The sequence below is a fragment of the Boleophthalmus pectinirostris genome, unplaced genomic scaffold (assembly GCF_026225935.1).
Source record: "Boleophthalmus pectinirostris isolate CB_2022bp ecotype Guang Dong unplaced genomic scaffold, ASM2622593v1 HiC_scaffold_3, whole genome shotgun sequence".
NCBI classification, from domain to species: domain Eukaryota; kingdom Metazoa; phylum Chordata; class Actinopteri; order Gobiiformes; family Gobiidae; genus Boleophthalmus; species Boleophthalmus pectinirostris.
Genome location: NW_026571299.1, coordinates 32,202,057 through 32,225,136, shown reverse-complemented (window position 1 = coordinate 32,225,136; position 23,080 = coordinate 32,202,057). Strand labels below are relative to the sequence as shown.

Genomic DNA, 23,080 nt, shown 5'->3' with positions numbered 1-23,080 from the left:
CATGTAGTGGTAGTTTTCAAGTCACCAGCTACCTTTTACCTTTTGTTCAGTAGATAGTTTAAAGTTTAAAAACACAGTGGATCACTTCCTGTATCACCACATGACATCACAGACTGAGAGTGTTTTCTGTTTGAGAGAAGAACTCAGCCTAAATATGCAAGGTTTCTGTGTTGAAACAAAACACAACTCCAGGTATGTTTATGATGGGGAAACAGCATTATAACAAGATCAGAGAATAGCCAAAAATTGGCCCTTTAAAGGATTTATTGTACATTAATAAAACTATTTAATGCAGCAAAAGGGAAGTTAGACTTGAAATGGCAGTTTGTATCTGTGATGGGAGCTGTGCTGAACAACATGAGCGTTCACTGACTCACAGGCTCTGCTTTGAATGTCATTATGTCATCATCACACCTTTATTACACTCAAATGGGCTCAGTGTCCTTTAACTATAAAGAGAGATGTTTAAAAATCATCAGCTCAGATCTGCATTGTCAAAGTCTTAAAATAATGACCAAAATCTGACGTTTCATTTTGATCTTGTGATTCTGTCCCGAAGGTGAAATAAGTTTGATGGGGCTCATGTGAACTAGCCTATAAAGTTGGATTGGATTAGGTGTCATTTTTACAATATGATTTATGGATCAATATTTTTGGTACAACCATCAATAAAGCATGTAATAGAACCTAAGGCAGCTGAGATTGTATTATAAGCAGCAAGGTCTACCAGTGACCTTGACTTGACCTTAATGTTCTGTTCTCAATAAAATAAAAGATGTTTTTTCAAGAAGTAATATCCAAAATGTAAATTCATAAATGATGAATCTGATCATTTCTAAACCCTAAACCTGCTACATACATTAAAAAAAAGCAAAACTTTACAACTTGTAGCTGCCCCTCATCTGTATTAAATATTACTGGCCTATGGAATTTTATGTAATCTGAAACCCAGAAATAGACTCACTCAGTGAAGTAGCTTACACACACACACACACACACACACATATATATATATATATATTTTTTTTTTTACCTATGTCCAGTGATTCAATTATAAGTGAATAGCAATTGCTATCCATGGGTTTCAGTGATGAAAAATTTACACTTGCCATAGCAATTCACAATTTAAAACAAAAAAACAACAAAACAAAATATGTTCTTTGAATTGGTGAAAGTCTTCCTATAAACCAGAAGCTGAACCCCATGAATACATTACTATAGGGTTATTTATTATAAATGTCTGCAATCAAATAAACAGAGCCTTGGTCAAAATTACATCTCAAAATACCATGATTTCAATAAAATAAGAATGTATCAAATCACAAATCAAATTGCTCACAGGTTTACACAATCTGAAAAAAGTTTTATTATGTCAATTACAGCCACATCTCCCTTGAGGTCATTGAGAATTTGTCTTGTTCATCTTTGATACATTTTGATTCTGAAAAGCTTAGGAGTCTCTGCTGGGATTACACAAATGTTCTGTGGACTTTCCATGCAACAGGTTAGTGTCAGACAAAAGGGTATGGATAGGAAAAACAGTTTGACTCAAAAATATATTACTGTAATTGTAAAATAGTCAAACAAATACTGCTTCCTTCAAGGTGTTACTGCCGCATTTCGCAATAATTGGCAATTGGCAAATTATATTTTCTTGCCTGACTGGTCGTACTTTTTATGATTTGGAAACATGTCCAATTTAGAGGTCTTCACAGTTGAAACTCTCCACCACTTAACCACAATAGAGTTCCATTTTAATGCTTAGTGTCTGTAGTGGGTTGCATGTTTTGCAAGTTGCACTGGTTTAGCAGGCCTTATTAAGACTTAAGGGTCGCGTTAAATTGCTCCACCGCAAGTGGGCAAAACAAATTGTTTGTGCGCAATACTAAAAACCCGATTGAGTGACCAGGCTAGGTTCTTCCGCATCTCATGGAGTTGACAACTATTACATGTTGTCAGAAGGCATAAGGAGTTGTTTGGGATAATTTGCACAAATTGGTGCAAAGTACAGAGTCTGCTAACCACAGACCAGGATACATTCCTCTTTTGTTTAATGAAGCCAATTAAAAAGATCGGGCGACACATTTTGGCAGATTGGTTTAAAGTGCTGTAAAACACAGGGCAAGGTGAGGGACTTTTAAATTGTTGTCGAGACAAACTCCACTAATGGGAAGAATACTTCCCATTATTCTACAACTGAAACAGCTGTCAAACTACGATGTGTGAGTCAGAGCTAGAGACGACCTGTATAAACTAAAGGAGCACACAGCACCCACATCATTCACCCTCGCACTAATGTACAGTGTTCCTGAGGACCAATTATTGCAGTAAATTACTGCCATTTACAAGTTTGTTTGCCAAACAAAATTCAATATCATCATCTACAATAAAATAACTACAGAAAATTAAATCAGAACATTATTATTTATACTGTAAATAATTGTACAAACTGAAGTGTCGAGAAGAAGACATAGAAAAAAAACACAAAAAAACGCTTGATCTAGTGTACAGTCTACTTCGCACATGCATTTTTAAGAGACATATCCGGAAATATCGGAGAATCTAAACAATCAAATAGGAAAATACAGAATACAGGATTCCCTAATTCTAAATAATACATGATTGCCATTTGCAATAGATCAGCTTTCAAACATAACAGAGCCCTAGTATTACTGTTTTGGGTCCAGTAATGACACAAATTGTATATATTAAGAATCCATTGTCATTTACACGTAATTTTTCAATTTTTTGCAGGCTGGCTATAAAAACAAGGCTCAGTTCGATTCAGGAGATAACTGGAAGATGCAGAGCGATCCCTCCCTTAAATCCAGCAAGGCAGTAGAGTTCAACTTCACTTTGCTTCAAGTGAATGAGGCCACAGCTGCCCCCCTCTGTGCTGTCAGGGTCAGTCCAGAGCTTTGACAGAGAAGAAGCACCAAACTCCAGAAGAATGCATCCGTATGGCTCTCATTTCACTGGCACCTCCTGGAAAACACACAAGATTTACATATTTATAACATTAGGGTGTCTGTAATATTATGAAATCCAAAAGCCTTAATAAATATTTATGCTGCAACAATCACAATTGTTTATATGTTGACATCTGGAAGTTAAATTGCAACTAGTCAACAGAAATTTTGCAGTTAAGTTTTAAATTACAACAGATACATTGAAGGCAGACACTAATCAATGCTAATTACTGTCTAAACTTGATACAACACAGAAACCTTTTAAACTGTCATGATGCTGACCTATTACCAATTAAATGTGTTTCTCTCAGGCTAATTAGTCTCAAAATGCTCTTCCAGCTGGCATCTGCTTTCTGGCGTTACTTTATGACTTCAAACTTTAAATTAGCATTTATTTTTCATTATCAGTAAATTTTAACACCTGCCATGTTATTATGATTAAATGGGAAATGATAATATAAGCTTATCGCTCTGCCAAATGCTGTAAGATTAATGATTTTTGGTAACTGGTAATTCCTTTTTATCATCAAGATCAACACAAAAGTACAACTTTCACCAAATTTTGTCAAAACATGATCAGTAGAAGCAGAAATAAAGTTTATATTATCTCACCTGAGTGTCTTTAGACTCCTCGCTGGCTTGTTCCTCGGCCTGTCCCGGGGCAGACGCGGCTGTGGCCTGAGAGCTACGGGTGATGGGACCTCCTGTTCGGCTTCGGAGGGAGAAACGTTCCTTTTTCACTGAAGGGGACTTGGACTCGGCTGGTTTCTTGGGCGGTGCCTCTTTGCCTTTGGGCTGAGTCTTGGAGGCAGGTTTCGGTGCGGGATCGGAAGGGGTGTCGGCGGGTGCAACGGGGGCAGACTGAGGTGAGCCTTTCTTTGCCTTCTTTGTGGGGGGTGATTTAGACTCTGGGAAGGAGGCGGGTCTCTTGGGTCTTCCTGGTCCTCCTTTGGCTTTGATAGTCGGGGTGGGCTCTGGTTCAGCTGCTCCGGAGCTGCGTGCCCTGGTCTTACCCAGCGGTTTGGTCTCGGCCTCAGTCTGAGCTGGCTCTGGGTCTGCATTCTTCTTCCTCAAGCTCATGCTCTTGTCAGTCGCGGGGGTCGGCTCCTTCTTCACCTCAGCTGCTGTCTTCTTGCCCTTCTTGCCCGCAGGCTTCATGGGGCAGTTCACACAGTGCTTGGAGAGGCTAGCAGCATATGTGAACTCGCGACTGCAGTGAGGGCAGATGTTGGCACTGGGAGAGTCCTGCTCTTCCTCAGTTTTCACAGGAGAGGTCTTTGAGTTTGTGGCAGATTTATTTTTCTGTGATATGGCCTTTTGGACCAGCTGGTTCTTCTTCTTACTCAGAGCATTCATTTTCATTTTACCAGTTTCTACGTTGAAGTTGAGTCTTTTTGGCTGGCCCATCCTCCTGAATGCCCCCTGCCCTGCTCCAGCGGCTGTGGGCGACACCACTCCATTTGGAGACTTGACAATCTGCTTGAGGGGTATTGGATTCTTCTTGGGAGTGTATCGCTTCTTGTCACTAGCATTAGCACAGGCCAGTATGTGTTGGTGCAGCTCGGGCATGTTGTCAAAGCTGTTACCACATTTGGTGCAGCGGATGGCAGTGCTGAAGGTCTGGGGGATGTTGTGAGTGGTAAAGTTTGTGGCTGAAGCTACAGAGGCGTGACTGCGGCTGTGATAGGGGAATGGTGGAGGTTTGAAACTGGGGTAGTGCTGGTTAATGCCCAATCGGACATCAGGCCCTTTAGGCTTCCCTCCCTCCGAAGCCATGATCTTTATTGTAGTGTACAGCTCTTCGTTGGGGTCCTCCCCCTCTTTTTGTGTGTGATTCCCGTTCATATCAGTCTCCTCTTTCTCTGACTCATTATTTATAGGAACTTCTTCTGCCTGTTCTTTTGCTGGTGTGGAAGGGCTGCTCTCGTCTTTGGCTCTGGTTGGATCGGTGTAGTTCTGTGGTCGGAGCTTACCACTTTCTACAGTAGTGTGTGTGCATGTCATTTGGGGATGGAGATCCTGCTGATGCTGCTCGAGATTGCAAAGAAACGCAAACTCCTTCGAACAAACAGAGCAGACATAAATGGTACCGACCCCGTGTAGCGTGGATCGGTGCTCAAGAAGTCCCGGGCCATCTGTGAAAAGCTGAACACAAAACTCACATTTGAATGGCCACTCCTCTGCGTGTACAGCGATGTGTCCTGAAAGCTCTTTAATCGAGTCGAACGGTTCTTCACAAACATTGCACACAAAAGTCTTACAGTAATCCAAGTCATTTTCCCCCTCAGCAGTTTTATCGGAGTCATCATTAGCATCGACTTTATCCTCGGGCACATGGTTTGGAACTGGATTCTCATCCACACCATTTTGTGCCTCTTCTTTAATTTGGATGTGATCGGAAATCTTTAACTTTGGAGAGGGAGATTTGGGGGAGGCAGGAGCAGGAGAGGACGTGGTAGATTCTTTAGGCGATGAATCTGCATTATCCAAACTTGGAGATTTCTCTTCTACAGTTTCCGTATTGCTTTCTATTTTTCCATTTAGCAAACTGGTTGTAGTTTCAACAGCAGCAGATGCATCTTGTGAGGTGGGTTCATGATCTACGGAAAGATTTGGTGAGCTGGGAGAACTTTTTAATGCTTCTTCTTGGAGGCCATTTTCAATTTCTGGTCTCTTAGTGTCTTCTTTGCTCTTTTCTTTCTCCTCTGACGTGACAGCATCTGTGTCATTTTGTTCAGATCTTGGGGACATTTTTGGAGAGAGCACGGGGAGTGGTCTCAATTCCGTCAACTCTGAAGGCTGCGAGAGGGGCGAGCTAGGCATGGGAGGCGGGGAGGGGATTGTAGGCAGGACAGGTGGGGGCGGGGTTGGTGATGTCACACCATCACCCATGGGAGAAGATGGATTCAGCGTTACCGGGGTCAAAGATGGCGGCGAGGGGTTGCCACTGTCCGATGTTACATTTGGAGAGCGAGAAGGGATTACATTGGCTAAGGCAGATGGGCTCTCCTCTCCGGGCAATGGAAGACCTACGTATTCGTTCATGAGCACTTTTTCTAGCATGCTGGTGTTTGGTTTTCGCTTTTTTACTAGCGGTTGAGGACCCGGGCTTCCCTTTAATTCAGGTTCGATGCTGTTTTTGCGATGACAACTTAAATCTAGAGCACCATCTCCAAGAACTTTAATACCGCTATCACTTTTTCGAGTGTATGAATTTGACAGGTCTAATGGCTGTTGATTGCAGGTATTACCACCACTATTAGATGAGGAATGCTCTTGAGTGGTATTTTCAAGGGGCTCTCCATCTTTTTTATCATTCATACTGCAAGGTACTAGTGACACGCTCTGGCTTTCTAACTTTGGCACCTTTAGCAAATACGGACTAAATACTTCTGATTTTTCAACTTTGCCAGGAGGGCTTAGCTGTGGAGATGCAGGGGGAGAAGCGGTTCGTCTTTTAAACCTACCTGAAGTCCCCTGAATGGGTGTGACTGAGGTTAGTCTATGGCTTTCAGTTAAGACGGCGATGGTGGACTTTTGCATGTCCTGTGTTTGAAGTAGTTGTTTTAGTTTAGGGGAAAGGTAGACAGTTTTTTCGCGCTGAAAGGAGGATGTGTCCTGTTGGAACAGCCCTCCGACTAACAAGCTAGATGAGGAAGACGAAGATGAAGAAGATGGCGGACAAACTGTTAATGATTGAGTTTCTGTCTCTACTTTTAGATTTGGGACAAGAGGAGGTGTAGAAGTCCTCCTTTTTCCTGTACTTTGACCAAGATTAGAAACTTGCTTTGTTGTGCTCATTCTAGGCTCTACCTTTAGTGTCGGAGTAAGCTGACTTGGACTGATTATAACAGTGTCAAGACCAAAAAGAGCAGCAGATCTAGAATCCACTTCAATCACATCACAACCACTCGCTGCATTGGTTGAGACTATTTTACCATCAATGTAGTAGTTCAAATTATCAGATATGTTTTTGGAAATATCAACAGCATAGTCATCCCTGTCAGTCTCATCCTCTGTATCGGCACTGGGCAAATAAACCGGAGGTGGACTAGCGCTGGGTGACTCATCAGGGAGTTGCTGTGCCTCCTGAAGTAGCATTCCTTTCCTTCGCACCCCTTTTGGTAATAAATGCCGTTCGTGTATTCTGCGTTGGTGTCTTCGCATATTGGTGTGTGTGCCAAATGCTTTGTTACAATATTTGCATGGATGCAGTTCTTTTGACTCCCCGTTTTCATCCATAACAAATGGCCGATCCACAATTACCTCTTTTTTCTGCATGTCCATGTTGTGCACAACAGCCCCTGTGAGTTGTGTCCCTATGGCTGTGTAGTGACTAGTCAAGTTTGTAAAATCAGAACTTGATGCATTTGTTTGTGCTACATTGCTTAATAGATTTGGAGTTCCAGCCAAGGACCCAGTTTTTTTCTTAAACCCGTTTTCATGTCTCCTCTCATGTCTTCGCCGTCCTACCTGTGAGCTAAACGCTTTGCTGCAGTACCTACACTTGAACACTTGAGGGGGCTGGTTGGAGGTGGCGTGGATGTGTAGGTGCCTCTCCAGTCCTTGCTTGGTAGAAAAATGGCGTTCACATTGATGACAGGGATACGAGCCCTGGGGGTCCCCCTCAAGGTCAGGGTCATAATCAGGATCTATGTCTGCGTTGTGCCCTGAATGAGTTGACTCAGTGTTAAACGAATGGCTTTCTTTATTGGTGTCAGCGCTGGTCACGGACTGGCGAGGCTGCTCCTGCACAAATGAATACTGAGCATCTTTCTGTTGGACGTCTTCCTCTAATTCATCACCATCTTCCTCCATTTGTTCTTCCTCCTCCTCCCGTCCATTTCCTCTGTCAGACATGACTCTCTCCACTTCCCCGTAGTTCATGCTTGCAATTTCATTAGCTTCCTGTATTTCTATAGAGGGCCTCTGATCCTCCTCATTGACACCTACAAAACACAAGAAAGAATACATATAGTTAAAAAAAAAAAAAATCACACAATGCCATAAAGTGTGTCTTTACTAAGCATAAAAAATACCTTCATCCCCATCCCACATCTCCTTTGCACTAGGCTCAGTTGTGCTCGTTTTGTTGAATCCACCCAAACCAGCCGGGCTGGCTCTCTCAAGTAGCTTTCTTCTGGCTGCAAGTCAAATACACATCACTTAGAATCAGACAAGAAAACAAACTTACAAGGCTAGGTACATATAGTATTTTGGTGAAAGAGGAACATTTAAAATAAGAAGGATGCTCCAAGTGCTTCTTAAAATACTCCAGCTAAATGGATACCTCTATAGTTTATTACTATAAAGAGGAATTTTAACGCAGGTTGTGTAGATAAAGGGTTTGTTCTACTTAGTAATTTTATATAAAACAATGAAAAATATATGGCCTCCCAGGGCCGGTCTGATAAACAGGACACTATTTTGGGTGTGTAAGCCTCAGGCTCAAGAGGCTTCCCTGGCACCTCATCATTGGTGGAGTGTGTCAACAAGGTCATCTGACCTGGCCTACAAAGCCCAATTCATACTAGGGAGCACCACTCTGCAGCACACAATACAAATGTAAACGAAGGTGTCAGGGAAACATAATTACATGTAAAGCCTGCGGAAATGAGTATTTACAGTAATTACATAATTAATTATTTTGATTACATCATTCTGCATACAGGGTACATAAAGGAGCTCAGTTAAACCTTTTAACAGTGCATTGCTTGTATCAGTGTACTTCTCCTATAATAAAAAGTATGGCAATTTAGTCACATTCTGAGCCGTAGAAAATTGTGTTACAATTGAATACTTTCAGAAAAAGGAACAATGGCTAGCCTTAAAAATAGGCTATATCATAGCACGTAAAAAGTTGGCTTTGACATTTGTATATGTTTAGCTATGTCATATCTCTTAATAACTTATATGACACTTAGTATTAACTGAACAAAACACTCAAGTACTAGGTTAGGCCTACTTGTTTTGGATGCAAGTTTGCTACAGTCAGATACATAAGTATGTGATCTAATTCCATCTAACAAAGGGGATTTTAAAATATTTACATTCAATTACGATGAAAAACTAGTTTTATGTAGATAGTGAAGCTTGGTTTGCTGTAAGGAAATAGAGTTAAGAGGCCTTTAAAATGCCATCAGTTTTTTCCAAAGCAACACCATGTCCAAAGTTCATGGTGAAAAAGGTTAATCTGTTTATTACAGGCTGTGTCCTGACGCATCTGTAACTATTCATTTAATGCATGTTATTTTGATGTTTGACGACTCTTGTATATTATTTTCATCATTAGATAGAGAATATAATTATTGTTATTTTCCCCCATTTTGGACTGTAATAAGGCCATGCTATCCATGTAGGTTATGATAAAATACGGATAATATTACAATAATAAGTGCCTTATAAACTGTTTATCGTTTTGTTTGGGTTAGATAGACAACATTAGACCGAGATGTCCGAGGTACGTGCAGCAGACCTAGCCTTGTAGCCCAATGCTAAGCCTTATCAAGTCTGACAACTCGGCAGACTGGTTTACGCGAAACCAACACTACTTTACTGAGTCGTATTCATTTATAAACTGTATATTACATCTACGATAATGATTTAAGCAGAGTGTTGCGCCGTAATTACGCTTTAATTGTCCAGAAAGTGTAAAAAAGACACTTGGCTAGTCGGCTAACATGCTAGGCCATCATCTAACATACACAGGCTCGCGCATAAGGATGGCTTTTCATGCTTTGGGAACTCAAGGAAGGTCACATCCTCGACAACTCCTTTGGCAAAGGAGGAGGAAAATGCACTTCAGAGTTGTTTACATGCCTGGTTAGCCCTGGTACGTGAAATCAATATGTATTAGACGCAGATGTACGCTTACGATGCTATATATCCACGTAGCGATGACTTTAGTGACGAGTAACAAAGTCGAGAGTAGGCAGCAGCACATCGCAACATTAGCCTGCACTACTAGCCTTCCTACACTCGCTAGCGCCGTGTAACTTCGACCAAGCGACAAAGAAATAAGTCTAGCCCACTTTTAGCCGCAGTTTCGGTTAAATATAAAGCACCATAATGGTCCAAAGTAAGCCCAGATGTCATAATAGTTGAAGGGCAGGCCTCACCTCGCTTCGCTCTGGGTGAATTTTTCCTGTTGGCTCTTTCTTCCTCTATTGCAGCTGTTACCTCGGGGTTGTCTTGCACACTGTACCACACCAGCAGCTCCTCGCCTGGCCCTATAGGCTGCAACAATGAGACAAGAGGAGGAGGTGGGCCACCAATCACACGCGGCTTTGCTCAGAGGCAGACACGGTATTCGGGACACGGTGCATCTCATCTGTCTTCGGGGGGGCGACGGATTTGACAGTTTCGCCCTAATCTGCAAGAGGCAGTCTACAACCCCATCCCAGTGTTGTATGGTGATAATAGCAGCAGCTCAGATCTGGTGGGAGTTAAAGTACTGGCAAAACTTTATACTGTTCTATTAAGTGATTATTACATACAGTTATTAAAAGTTAATTATTAAGTTGTTAAAATGTTGGCCCAGAGTACATTTAAAACCTATGACGCTTGTCCATCACCCTGAGTCACTGTTGCAGAATGGTATTGTTTTCTCTCAACTTTTTGTGTGTTCACATGCCACATAAAAATTGTGAATAAACTTGGATTAGATCAGGACTAAACCAGGACTAGAACAGGATCCGAACCAAATCTGCATTATCACTCAAACTAAGTCCAAATCCTGAGGACAAGTGTGAACGCATCCTTATTACTGTTGGCTGAAGGGGTTTATTCATCACAGCAAACTAAACAGCCAACACTGATCACTTTAGCTCAACAGTGGCCGCCCACTTCCTGGTTCCGGAACAAAATTTCTCATTTATTTTTTCCCATAGACTAGAAAAATAAATAAATAAATGAAAGTTTGAAAGCCATTTCCGAAACACATGTAACTGTGTTTTAAATCTGCTTTTTGGGCTTAAAACTACAGTGCTATGGATCTTAATTATCAAATAGCTGGTAAGCCTCTGCAATGCCTTTGAACTCTAAACATTTGAAAAGGTCTATGGGAAAAATTATTGGAAAATTTACTTCCAGAGCGCAGGTGGTCACTATAAAGCTCCATAGTACTCTGTAAAAGAAAAACACATTCAGTGCCACTACAGCCACTAAAATAAAGTCATCATCAACATGACCCCAGCTGTCTAAAAATGTGGTTATAATAAGTTACAATGCCTACAAAAAGTTTGGACAGTCCTTATGCTTCTAAAACAGTTCCTTTCAGTGTTTCTAGGCTTATAAATGGTACAGGACAGTGTAAAAGGAAAATTGTCTTATGAACACTGGGGCAACATCTGCATAAGGTCTGAGGTGTCTAAAAAAGTCTCATTAAGTTTAAAATACAATGAACATAGGTGAGAAATTGGTGTTCTGTTTTGAAGGCTTGTGCAGTGCTTTCCTGGGAGATTTAGAAGTGTATATATATATATGCTTTCTATATGCTTTCTATGCTTTTTATGTATAATTTCTTATTTTTCAAAGGTGCTGCCAAATGCACTAGACAAGCTATGTGGTCTGCAGTGGTGGATTAACCTGCTTTGATAAACAGTGAACAACAATATGTAACTTTACTTTCATAAATAGAGAAGATGTGAAGGTGTTTTGTCTCCACTGCTATATATCTAATACAGAAGCTGTTCTTCAGTAACTTGTTCTACTACAGTGCAGTGTGTTGTACTGACCCTCAGAGCCTTGTAGTATATGGCCCTGTTGATTTCCACAGGGAACAGATTCTGCTCTTCTCTGGAGCGTGCCCAGTTCACATAGCGCAGCCAGTTTCCCTTCAGAGGATCGGTGGCATCAACACACATCCAGCCACGACTCGGAAAGTACACCTACAAATACAAGGTACAGGGGTGCTACTACTACTACAAAGTGTAAATAGTTTCATATCTGTGTTGTAAAAGTGAAACATTACAGAGAATATATTCCAGTTATAGATGTGTAAGGTTGGGAGGGACAGTATAGCTTGTTTTAGGTTCAGTGAAGATATGTTTAAGGAAAAAGAAGCTGGCAGTGCAGACTTACCTCCCACATGTAAACATTACTGGTCACTTGGGACCTTTTCTTCTTCTCTCCCACAAACGGACCAAACCTTCTGTCTTTGGGGATGAGCCGAGTGGTCCAGACCCCTGAGTATAGGAAAATAACCAAAATTATATATCTGATCATATAATTATTATATTACATTACATAACATTAGTATTACGTAATGTCTCGGGACACTGGAGGACACTGGACAAACTCTCCATCATGGACACTCCTACTCACCCACTGCACCAGACTAGAGGGACAGAGGAGCTCATTATCCAACAGGCTCCTACAGCTCCGCTCAAACAGTAAGAGATACAGGACTACAATGATACCATACTGCATACAACTGTACAACAACTGACCTTTATGTAATGGAAAATACTCTACAACTGTACAACAACTCACCTTAATGTCCTGTCCATCATCATATCATAGTTGCACTGTCTTCCTATGACCTCTTGTATATAGCTGATACATAGCTTTATTACTTATTTGACTTTTTTTTACTTGTACATACTGTATACATTTATATAATTATGTCTTATTTCACTCACACTCTTTCTATCTTTTTTGCTACTTATTTAGAATTTATTATTACCATTTATATTTTTTACTCTTTGTTATTATATTATATTGTGATGTGTGAACTGCTGTGTTCAAATAATTCCCCTTGTGGATCAAAAAAGTTTGTCTATGTCTAAGTTTTGTCTAGGAATTTTAGATCATTAAACCAACTCTATAATGAAGAACAGCCAGGTAATTACAATGCAAATCTAAACGTTCTAGTATCCACCAATGCTTTTGTCATTTACCTTCAAGGTAGTTAGTTACACCAATTTCAAGTTTTTATACAATGTTATTATTTTATTTTTTTACACAAACTCATTTTAGTTTCTTTAGACTTACCATATTCTTATACAAGTTTGGATATAGATTAAGACTATTCTAAAATAAAACTATTCAGGAAACGTACAGTTTTGTAAACATTAATCAATGGATTCTTCAAATGAGTATCTCTCCTAGTTTTAGTATTGATTAGTATCTGGGTATTGATTTTTGACATCCCTACTTCAAAGGTCATAAAGGGTTAAAAATACTGTCCTTGGAGAAGGAATAAAGTTCATACCCATTTTTTCCTATTTCATTTCCTGTTGCATTTCATGGTGTTTCTTTATTTAGTACTGCCTATTGGGGATTACGTGTGTGTGTCCTTGTTGATGAGATGAACCCATTAATTACTAGACCTAACCCACAGCTATTTACCGTGTAGATCTTTTGATTAACAACAGGCAGCAGTGCTCATAAATTTACTCACCTATGCGGTTTTGGTTGACAGCTGAATGTCCCAAACTCAGATAGCCCGGTAACCCCGCCCACATATGAGGTGGGACTTCATCTAAAGTCTCCACTGTGCCTCCACTCTGATCCATTCACAAAAAGGCAACTACAAGGGACAGAAGATATACAATACTTGTTAAGACTCTAAATTATAATAACTAGGGACCCATTTACATTTGCCTAACAACACATAATCAAATAATTTAATAATTATCTTCACAACAGACTGTCTTAATGATAAGGTTTGAGTAAAGACTGCTCACCAATCTTCACGCCTGCTTTATTATTGTATTTTAACTAATTGGTGTGCTAAAATTACCCATCGGGATACATAAAGATGAACCACATGATAGACAAGGGACCTAATTATCCTAAAATAATCCTCACATCATATGTCTGGTATAATGCACCAAATACCAAGGGTTCATTTCCATTTGAAAACCTGCCAAGAAAATATACTTTGAAACATGCAGAATCAAGTCTGGATTGACTGGGGTATTTTCTCATCAGGAAGAATACGTGTGATAGAAGGACAGTGAATAAACCTACATGTAGCCTGTTGTTTAAAGGATATAGAATTTAGAGCTGTGAGAGGCAGGAGAGGCAGTAAACATGACCACTGAGAGAAGATGCCATGAGATGGAGACAGATGATGTAAAATGTAATGTGAGATGGGTGTTTCTCTACTGATGGATCAGGTCCCAAAAGTTGTCTGTAGGAAGGTGAAGAGATTTTAATCAACGTTTAAGATGCAATAATAATAAAAATAATAAATAAGATGGATTACATATGATTTTATATTCTGTGCAATACATAGGCATATGTGTCTTAAAAGAAAAGTGAGGTCGCTGCTTCATCCAACAGATGCTCTGCTCCTCACTTGCTTTTGTCCCAACATGCAAAGACCTGATTGTTGGAGCACAATAAGCAGCTGGTCAGTGTCTAGGGCGCCGGTCTGATTGCACTCACTGACTCTATCTTTCTAAACACTACTTTAAAAGCAACTTTAAAGCTTATGTGACCGTTCCAAGTAGTTACTGATTCAGGAAGCCGCTGTTGTTTTGGTTGTGCGCATCCCTTTAAGGCTATATTGGACCAACGACAACATGTCCCCCTTTAATTAATTTAAAGCACGTAAACTTACATGGGCTACTGTCCAACTTTTGTAGCGTATTTTCTGGACAGACCGCCTTTAGTGAAGTTGTGCCAGGGATCAATTGGCCACATCCCTCTTTGATGAAGTTCACACAACAAACCGAGACATTTAAGTTGCCGTGCGCACAAAAGTCACGCGTGCTTCCAAATCCGACGGAAGAACCCAACAAATAGTCTTTTCTTACACCGAAACACCCAAGAACAGCCTATAGTTTATTGTTACCCTGACAGAAAGACACTATCCCTGCCCTGTTCCCTTCTCCTCTTCCCCGATGCTGCTGCTGCCTTCCTGGAGTAAGGTGCTCGCAAGCTTTTTTTTTTTTTTTTTTTATCACTCCGATGTTTCCGGTCTTTTCGCGAGAGAACACTTTCTGGTACTTGTACGCGCACTTACCTGTTAATTTGTCCGCGGGGCTGGGGTAATTTTTGGCACTCTACCTGCCTTGAATGCTGAAAATGGCGGATGGAGGCAGCCAGGAGGAGTCGTACTAGGGCTTTCAGTAACTCATCCGGCTCGTATAGTGTGGAGTAGGTGCTGGGGGAGGTAGCGCGTGTCACGGCTTTTCGGTACACACTGCGAGGATGGGCCAAAAGTGGGAATAGCTACGAACAGGTCTTAGGGAACAGGAAGACGCGCCGAGATACGGGTCTGTGTCTTCTGTCGCGCACGCCGGACCACAGAACACTGCAGCCAATACGGATCCAGGCCAATTAAGCCCCTCACTCAGCCTCATGTGAGAGATCTGAGCAGGACGGGCCTGTGGGCTGCTGCCATCTGCGCATCCTTCCACCACTACTGCTACTGCTGCTGGGATCAAACTAATTGGACAGTTTACAAGTTGGAAAATTGTACAGTTTATGATGCAATATTGACTTTGCAATATCTAGACAGACTGTATAGACAAACGAGGAAGTCAAGTCATGGCTGTAAACCTCTATACAGCCTAGGTGTGAAAAAATATTGACTAAAATGATCATCTTTCAATAGTCTGTAGTGTCCTGGTAACGATAATCAGAAGCTTTTTTCATTTTTGTTAGTCCAACAAAGATGCGCAAAAATGTGTCTTTAAATTGATTATTGATTGGTTTAAGTAAAAAAGACAAAAATGAAAAAAAAATATCCACAAATGTAGGGTTTACAACTTTATAGATACAACAAATTATAGATACCTGGCATTCAAATGTTGTATATCTATAAACAACTAGCACAACCTTACTGATCATTTTAGCCTTTTATATTGTCATATCCTCGCCCTTTATTTCTAATGATGTAAACATAAAAGTTAATAGTATTTTCTTTCACAGTTCTATAGATGTTTTTTCAGTGTGGCAAAAAGTGCAGACTACATAATTGTTTAAATAATAGTGTACAGTCAGGGTCACAGTAATTGAATCTGTAATGAACTGGACCTGTGTTGACATTTAGCTCATTTTCTGCCCCACATTTGTTCGTAGATGTGTCGAGGAGGATGCAGTCCACAAGAGGCTGCTGTGTCACCGCAAATGGAGGATGAAGCTTAAGACTGAGGCTGGTAATAAATAAACCATGTCTTGTATTTTACTATCTACCTAAATAGATTTTACACCGGATGGACACATGCCAACGTCATGCTAAGTTATACATTTTGTATGTATCTCATGACAATCAGTTTTATTTAAATCTTTCTAAACTGCAAAGACGCATTTGTTCTCTATTCATAATACAATAGAATTTCAAGGGTGTATTTGTAGGATATTTTTTAAATGATTTGAGTGATTTTTTTTTAACCTCAGTTATTTTTTCCAGGTTTTGGCTGAAAGAGCTCCAGTTCCATGTTTCCAACTGTCCCTCTGACGACCACACCCTCTCCCATCATTATTGAGCATCAATACCAGGTACTGTACATCAGTATTATCAAAGACTTTATCTCAATAAAACAAGGGTTCTATGCAAATAACAAGAGTCTATTCACAGTTACAGGACATAACTAGAGTTCATAGTGTAGATTTAGATTACATATAAGGCACCACACCCCCTTAAATATACTGGAACACAGTCTCAACATGTGCAATAAAAGCATGTGGCATTCAGTCTGCAGTGTCTTGTAGCTGTGTCTGATCGAGTTGAAGACATATAGAACAGCGTGTACCGTATACAGTTTACTAAAAATATGAGCGAGCAGAGAAGCATGCCCCGCTGTGATTGATAGGGGAGCTGTCTCTCCTTGGGAAGGAAAATGATCTGACCAGTGACTCATTAACAACCATAGGCATCTTTGGTCGACCTGCACAGTATGACTTCTACTGCAGCCTATGTGATTACTCTGAACTTAAAGGGTGTTTAATCAAATCTAACACTAGACATAATTATTGTAAAATTCAGCAATACAATCTGCTTGGACATTTGCATAAGAGCTGGTTTTTCGTAGTTCAATATAAAAGTATCTCATGCACATTAGTGACTATGATGACACACATAAAAGTGGAACAATAAAAGCCAATTATTTTTCGCTTTGGGTTCATTAAGTCTACAAACAATGCGCATTACACACTGTAAATAATCTTCACACCACTCCAATTTTCAAGAATCATTCAGGTCTTTTTAAAAACACTACTATTTACATTTGTAGCAGATATAATGCCACAACTTACAGACAACCTTTCTATTTTTAGAGTGTGTGCATTCACAGCCTCCACTTTACAGTCTCCAAATCCACAGAGAACAACTGAAATAGATTTTTGGCAGTTGGAACTATAGTAAAAAACAATCTGTGAACAAGAGGCCCATTATGCCAACAGTTGTAAACAAACTGTTGCCTATTTACACATATTGATTTACAACCTACAACAACGCTATAATAACCCTTTTAACAATGATTTTCAAGCCAACCCCATAAACGTTCCAAAAGTTGTAACATTAAATTGTTTTAGGTCCCCAAACACAACATGGCATAATAAATTACCATAAAAACTCTTAGAGCTTGCATTATTTACAGCAGAGAAAGTCTTCCTTCCTAAAAGAAAAACACAATGCATTAATCAAAAGAGTAGAATTTAATCTTAAAAAAAAGGATAATTACTTACTCTATTTCACCGCAGTTTTTTGGACACAGTTATCCCAACAAATCCAATGGCCATAAAACAAACCAAAGTGAAGAATGCGGCTCCCAGGACTGCCCCTCTGTTGATCAGAACTAGGAAAGAAACCACAATTGTAAAGTCACTAAATGCATCTAAGTACTTATTTTACTACAAATGGTCCAATGTGGATTTTTTCAGCCTGTACCAGTATCTGATGTACATCTTTCTGCTGTGGCCAATAAGAGATATTTATTATTATCAGTATCAACACTTTAAAAATCTTTAGCAAGCCCCACTAATTAATTTTTTCACTTTTGGAAAAATGATCACTAATAAAGATATAAAGTAATGTGTTGCATGATGTAAACATAACATCCACGCAATTGCTCTTCTATTTCCATTTTAACTCTCTAGTCTGCACTGAGAATTGTATTAATTAAATTACTGAAGCCAAATATTGACTACGTTTTCAATCAGACTCATACAACTATTGACCATCCCTGTGATACTATTTTAGAGTCAAGACATGTATGCATTTGTTTGTAATCTTACCTATTGGTTCCTCTTGAACAATTGCCTCTCCAGGAGCTAGCGATTCAACGCCAACTACGTTAAAAAAGAGGACCTCTTCTAGGCTGGGCTGTTTGGATTCTTCTGGAGTAGATTTACCTTGGTTTTTGTCATCACCACCAACTTCTTCAGGAATAAAAACTATTGGATCACTCGCAGCTACGGTGGGTTCAGCTGCCTCTTCTTCAACCACGACTACCACTTCAGGTTCTTGTGGTTCTACAGGTGTGTCCTCTTCAGTGGCTTCCTCTGTGCCATCCACCACAGCAATCACAACCTCTCCATCTTCACTGGTTGTTTCTCCTTCTGTGCTTTCAACTACAGCAACTACAACTTCCTCTGTTTCCTCTGGGATGGGTTCCTCCTCAGTGACTTCAACAATGGCGACAATAGCGGTTTGGTCTTCTGATTCTGGCTGTTCCTCGGCATCTTCCACAACAGGAACTACAACTGGTTCTTCCTGGTCTTCTGTAGTTTCTTCCTCTGTACCATCTACAATGGCAATAATGGGTTCATCTTCTTTGGGTTCAGCGTCTGCGTCTTCCACAATACCAACTACGACAGCTCCGTCTTCGTCCTCAGTGGTTTCATTTGTATCTTCAGAAGTGGGTTCCTCCTCGGTGCTCTCAACAACAGCAATCACAACTGGTTCTTCATCTGCCCCTTCCACTGATTCTCCATCCTGAGTGGTTGTGTCTTCACTTTCACCTTCTAAAATGGCAATAATAGCTACACTTGTATCTTCAGAAGTAGGTTCCTCCTCGGTACTGTCAGCTGCAGCATCCACGGCAACTACAACGGGTTCCTCTTCTGCTGCTTCATCTTGGTCTTCGCCAGTACTTTCTGGAACAACGACTACTAACGGTTCATCTTCCGTAGTGGTCTCGTCTTCATTATCTTCAACAACAGCAACAACAGGGGTTTCTTCTGACTCCTCTTGAGTTGGTTCCTCCTCAGTAGCTCCATCAACAGCAACTACCACTGCTCCAGCTTGGTCTTCACTTGTCTCTTCAGCTTCTGTACTTTCTAAAACAGCAACAACCCCTTCTGTATCTTCTGAAGCTGGCTCCTCCTCCACATCACTCCCAACAGCAATAACAACAGGTTGATCTTCCTCAGTTGTCTCCTCTTCGGTATCTTCAGCAATAGCAACTACAGCTGTATCTTCTTCAGGTTCTGGTTGGTTGTCCGTGTCTTCCACCACAGCGACTACTACTGCTCCCTCCTGGTCTTCAGATGTAGTTTCTTCATTGCCATCCTCTACGATCACAATATCAGCTCCTTCGGGATCTTCAGAAGTTGATTCCTTGTCAGTTTCATCTACAGCAACGATTATCAATGGTTCAACTGGATCTTCGTTGACGGATTCTTCTTCTGTATCCTCAACTACAGCAACAATTGGTGTTTCTAGTGATTCTTCTGAAGTTGTTTCCTCTTCTGGAACAGGAATAATATCTCCTTCTGCTTGCTCTGGGGCGGGTTCCTCTTCTGATCCCTCCAAAACAGCAACTACCACTGGTTCATTTTGATCCTCAGTGATTGGATCTTCATCTACTGTGGCAACAACAGCTGTTTCTATGACATCTTCTTGAGTTTCCTCTTCCTCTGCTCCAACAACAACCACTGGTACCTCAGCCTCCTCAGGAACAGCTTCTTCTTCTGTGATTTCTTCAACAACAGCAACAGCATCTGCATCTTCTTGACCTTGTTCCTCTTTGGGCTCTTCTTCCACAACAGCAATCACCTCCGGTTCTTCTGAATTTTCTGAATCAACAGGGGCTACACCTTCTACTGAATCCTCTGTTCCATCCTCATTGTCAGTGGCATCATCTTCTGGAGATGTTTGCTCTTCAATTACAATGACTTCTTCTTGGTCGGAAGTGGGTTCATCATTGGTAGATTCTTCAACAACAGCTATTGGTTCTGGTTCTTGAACAGCTTCCTCACTCGTTTGGTCGTCAGTAGCTACAATAACTGGATTTTCTGGCTCTTCTGGGGCAGTATCCTCTACAGTGACCTCTTCCGTGTTATTTGGAGGTTCTTCATCATCTGGAGGTCCATTCTCTGAAGCAGCTTCTTCTACTGCTTCCTCTCCTTCTTTGATAGAAGTAGCCACTGGATCTAGGTTATCGGCATCATCTTGGAAAATGTCCTCACCAGTTTTCAGGTCTTGTTCTGTAAAAGAGTTTTCACAATTAGAGTTGGTCATTTTATACTGTAAGATGAACATTTCTCATGTAGAAATAGTTATAGTTCAAACTGAAAACACTTGAGCAAAAGTTAATTCTGTGTGCCCAACTTTGTCGTTGCACCATAAAGTCCAAAAGACAAAACAAACCTTTGAAACATTTAAAGACATGAATTGCAAAAAACATTTTACTTTAGTATTTTATATATACAAAACATTTTAACATACTTTTGAGTAAACACATCAGAGAAGTGTTTTGGTGCAAGAATAAATATGATTTTTAAAATGATGAATTAAAATGAAAGTCTGCAAAGATCACATTACTGTTGATGACTCATTATGTAACATTAGTGATCTGTGGCAGTCCAAACGTCTCTCACGGTAAGTGTGTAACATGAACATATGGTTTGTGAACAACATGTGCTGAATGAAGCAGATATTTAAATTTAGCGCACGTGAATCATCCATGTGGTTTTCCGGCACCACTGTCATATAATATATAGTTGTATATATAAAAGATTTCATATTTAACATTTATTTTATATTTATATTTCATACTTGACTATTAGGTTTTAGACCCTCTGGGATTCTCCAGCCTCTCTATACTGAGCATTTGCTTGAACATCTGAAAATTATTCATCTTATAAATAATACTTTGGTGCATAATGAAGGCACAAATCTATCTAATTGGACATACAATGGCTGATTTGTCAAAAGAGAAATCATGGGTAGCTCCCAAATTACTGAAGGATGGAAAAAGAAAACCATAAGTAATTGTAACTAAACATAAGTATTTGTAACTTGTTTTTTAAAAGGTACACTGTGTTATGTTTCTGGTGAGGGTATGCCACCTGCATGATTATTGCTTTACTGTGTTCCACAGTGTGTCATTAAAGTGATTTATGTGGTCTCTTCTTTGAAGGAGGTATTCAGTTACAAGCTTTCCATTGTGCCTCTCCACAGATCTGACCTGTAACTTGTCCAAATGGCACCTGCTAGTCTCCATAAGTTTATTGCCATACTGTGAAACCTTCCAGGCAAAGCTACATCATCTCCATGGAAACAAACAAAATAAGCAGGTGACGGCAGCGGCCCCTCCACAATGTAAGTTACATAGTGTGCTTTACGTTATAACAAGTACCAAAAGAACTAACTAGGCTCAAAACAACAATAGAAAAGTGTATCTTACTAATTGGTGCGGCTGTGAAGAGCTGGACATTCAGGAGTAGAGTCACAAGCAGCAAAGGCCACATGGTGTTCTTCTTCTCTGTCCCTCTGAATACTGTGAGTCCTTTCTTTACCTCACTGCTGTGCTCACACTGTGCATATAGTCTGCCATGTGACGGGGACCACATGCTATTTAAGTGTCCGACCCTGTGGATGTCCTGGTGGTGTGCGTAAGAGGCCCACCTACACAGAGAGCACAAGATGACACAGCAGTCACCTCTAGCCCCTAAAACATGTCATTCACATTCATAGAGTTTTAGACATTTATGGTTATTAAGGGTGTTCTTAAAAAAAAAAAAGGACATCAGTATGGTTAGGGTCAGACCAATATTAAATAATACATATTTGTGAGTTTTGTTGTGATGTAGCAAGTTCTAGGGTCTAGTTCTGGATAGAAATGATCATGTTCGACATTTTTAAATCTTTTAAATCTTTTGGATATTTCAGTGGATATTTCTCCACTCACTCCTTCTATTGATCAGCCTCTGTAAGGCTCTAAGTAAGTGAGAGGTGGATTTAAGTGTGAACTTTCTGAAGAAGGAAAAGGTGTTATTTACCTCTGCAATGTAAAGATACTAATTATGCATGAATCTGAATGGTGCTCAAATATAAATTGTGATTTGGCTCAAAGTAAATTGAATATTGTCCAATTTTCAACTCTATTTATATGGGGTTGCGACTGCCAAAATGTGTACCTGGCTTGTGGTCTTTTGTGGCAGAGCTTTTAATATGAGATCATATTTTGAGTACTTTTACTTTGCCTGTTCCCTGTGCTGTCCAATGGTGCACTGAGTGAACTGTGTACAGTATAACCAATGGCAGTCTATTTTTAAAAGGGGAGGCTTGACAGGGACATTACTCATATTTTAGCAGCTCAGCAACTCACGTCTCATTTGTTTATCTGAAGCCATTAGGGGATCAGACGGACTAGGCTATAGCTTTATGTAATCCTTCGAGTATACGAGAGGTGATGTCCAATATTTTATCTGTACATTAAAAGTATGCCAGCAGAATGCCCTTTGTTTCAGTGGATTTGATTTAGCTTGTGTGAGTACAGAACCAAGAGCTGGAAACCGTACCTTGGCATCCTCTAAATGTTCTTAAGAAAGCACATCAATGATATGAGTATTATTAGCTAAGTGCAACTGATGAATAATCCAACAGACTTGATTCAAATCCAAAGATGATCTGTATCCTGGTACTCCCTGTACTAACACAAAAACTACATTGGGCAAGATTTGACCCTTGACCCTGAGGCTCCAGATAACTGTCCTGGCTACCAGTCCATTGGCCCACCTGTGAGTTAGTTCAATACAAGTCATATTCAAATTAAAAAGAAAAAGGCTATAATTAACTCAGTTGGTAGAGCATTTGTCCACTGATCTGGTTGGTGGTTCAAATCCAGCTCTCGACATAAACATCATTGGTTGAGCTTTCAAATCCACTGACCCACAGGTTGGTGGTGTGATTCTAACTCCCACAGATG

General features: G+C 40.3%; 1 protein-coding gene and 1 long non-coding RNA gene across 3 annotated transcripts; one reads left to right on the top strand and one right to left on the bottom strand.

Moving 5' to 3' along the window:
• Window positions 1–1,208: 1,208 nt before the first annotated feature.
• prdm2b (PR domain containing 2, with ZNF domain b) lies at window positions 1,209–15,089 on the bottom strand. The gene is made up of 8 exons (XM_020934023.2): window positions 14,944–15,089; window positions 13,372–13,500; window positions 12,051–12,154; window positions 11,705–11,857; window positions 10,088–10,205; window positions 8,009–8,113; window positions 3,582–7,918; window positions 1,209–2,985 (listed from the first exon to the last, which is right to left on the bottom strand). The coding sequence occupies exons 2-8, from the start codon at window positions 13,484–13,486 to the stop codon at window positions 2,968–2,970; spliced, it is 4,950 nt and encodes a 1,649-aa protein (XP_020789682.2). The 5' UTR covers window positions 13,487–13,500; window positions 14,944–15,089; the 3' UTR covers window positions 1,209–2,967.
• LOC129411013 (uncharacterized) lies at window positions 14,678–21,575 on the top strand. Of its 2 annotated transcripts, none has more exons than XR_008633095.1 (4): window positions 14,678–14,848; window positions 16,005–16,081; window positions 16,336–16,424; window positions 21,331–21,575. It is a non-coding gene; the product is annotated as an uncharacterized LOC129411013 (long non-coding RNA). The 2 variants fall into 2 exon arrangements; XR_008633094.1 differs by lacking the exon at window positions 14,678–14,848 and adding an exon at window positions 15,195–15,398.
• The last annotated feature ends 1,505 nt before the right edge of the window (window positions 21,576–23,080 follow it).

Bases quoted from the DNA above. Each gene is read 5' to 3' on its own strand.
- prdm2b (XM_020934023.2), bottom strand. From the start codon at position 13,486: ATGGATCAGAGTGGAGGCACAGTGGAGACTTTAGATGAAGTCCCACCT. The intron at 10,206-11,704 runs GTCAGTACAACA...TCATTGTTGCAG, and splicing joins TATACTACAAGGCTCTGAGG to CCTATAGGGCCAGGCGAGGA. The intron at 8,114-10,087 runs GTGAGGCCTGCC...TTTGACTTGCAG, and splicing joins TTCACCCAGAGCGAAGCGAG to CCAGAAGAAAGCTACTTGAG.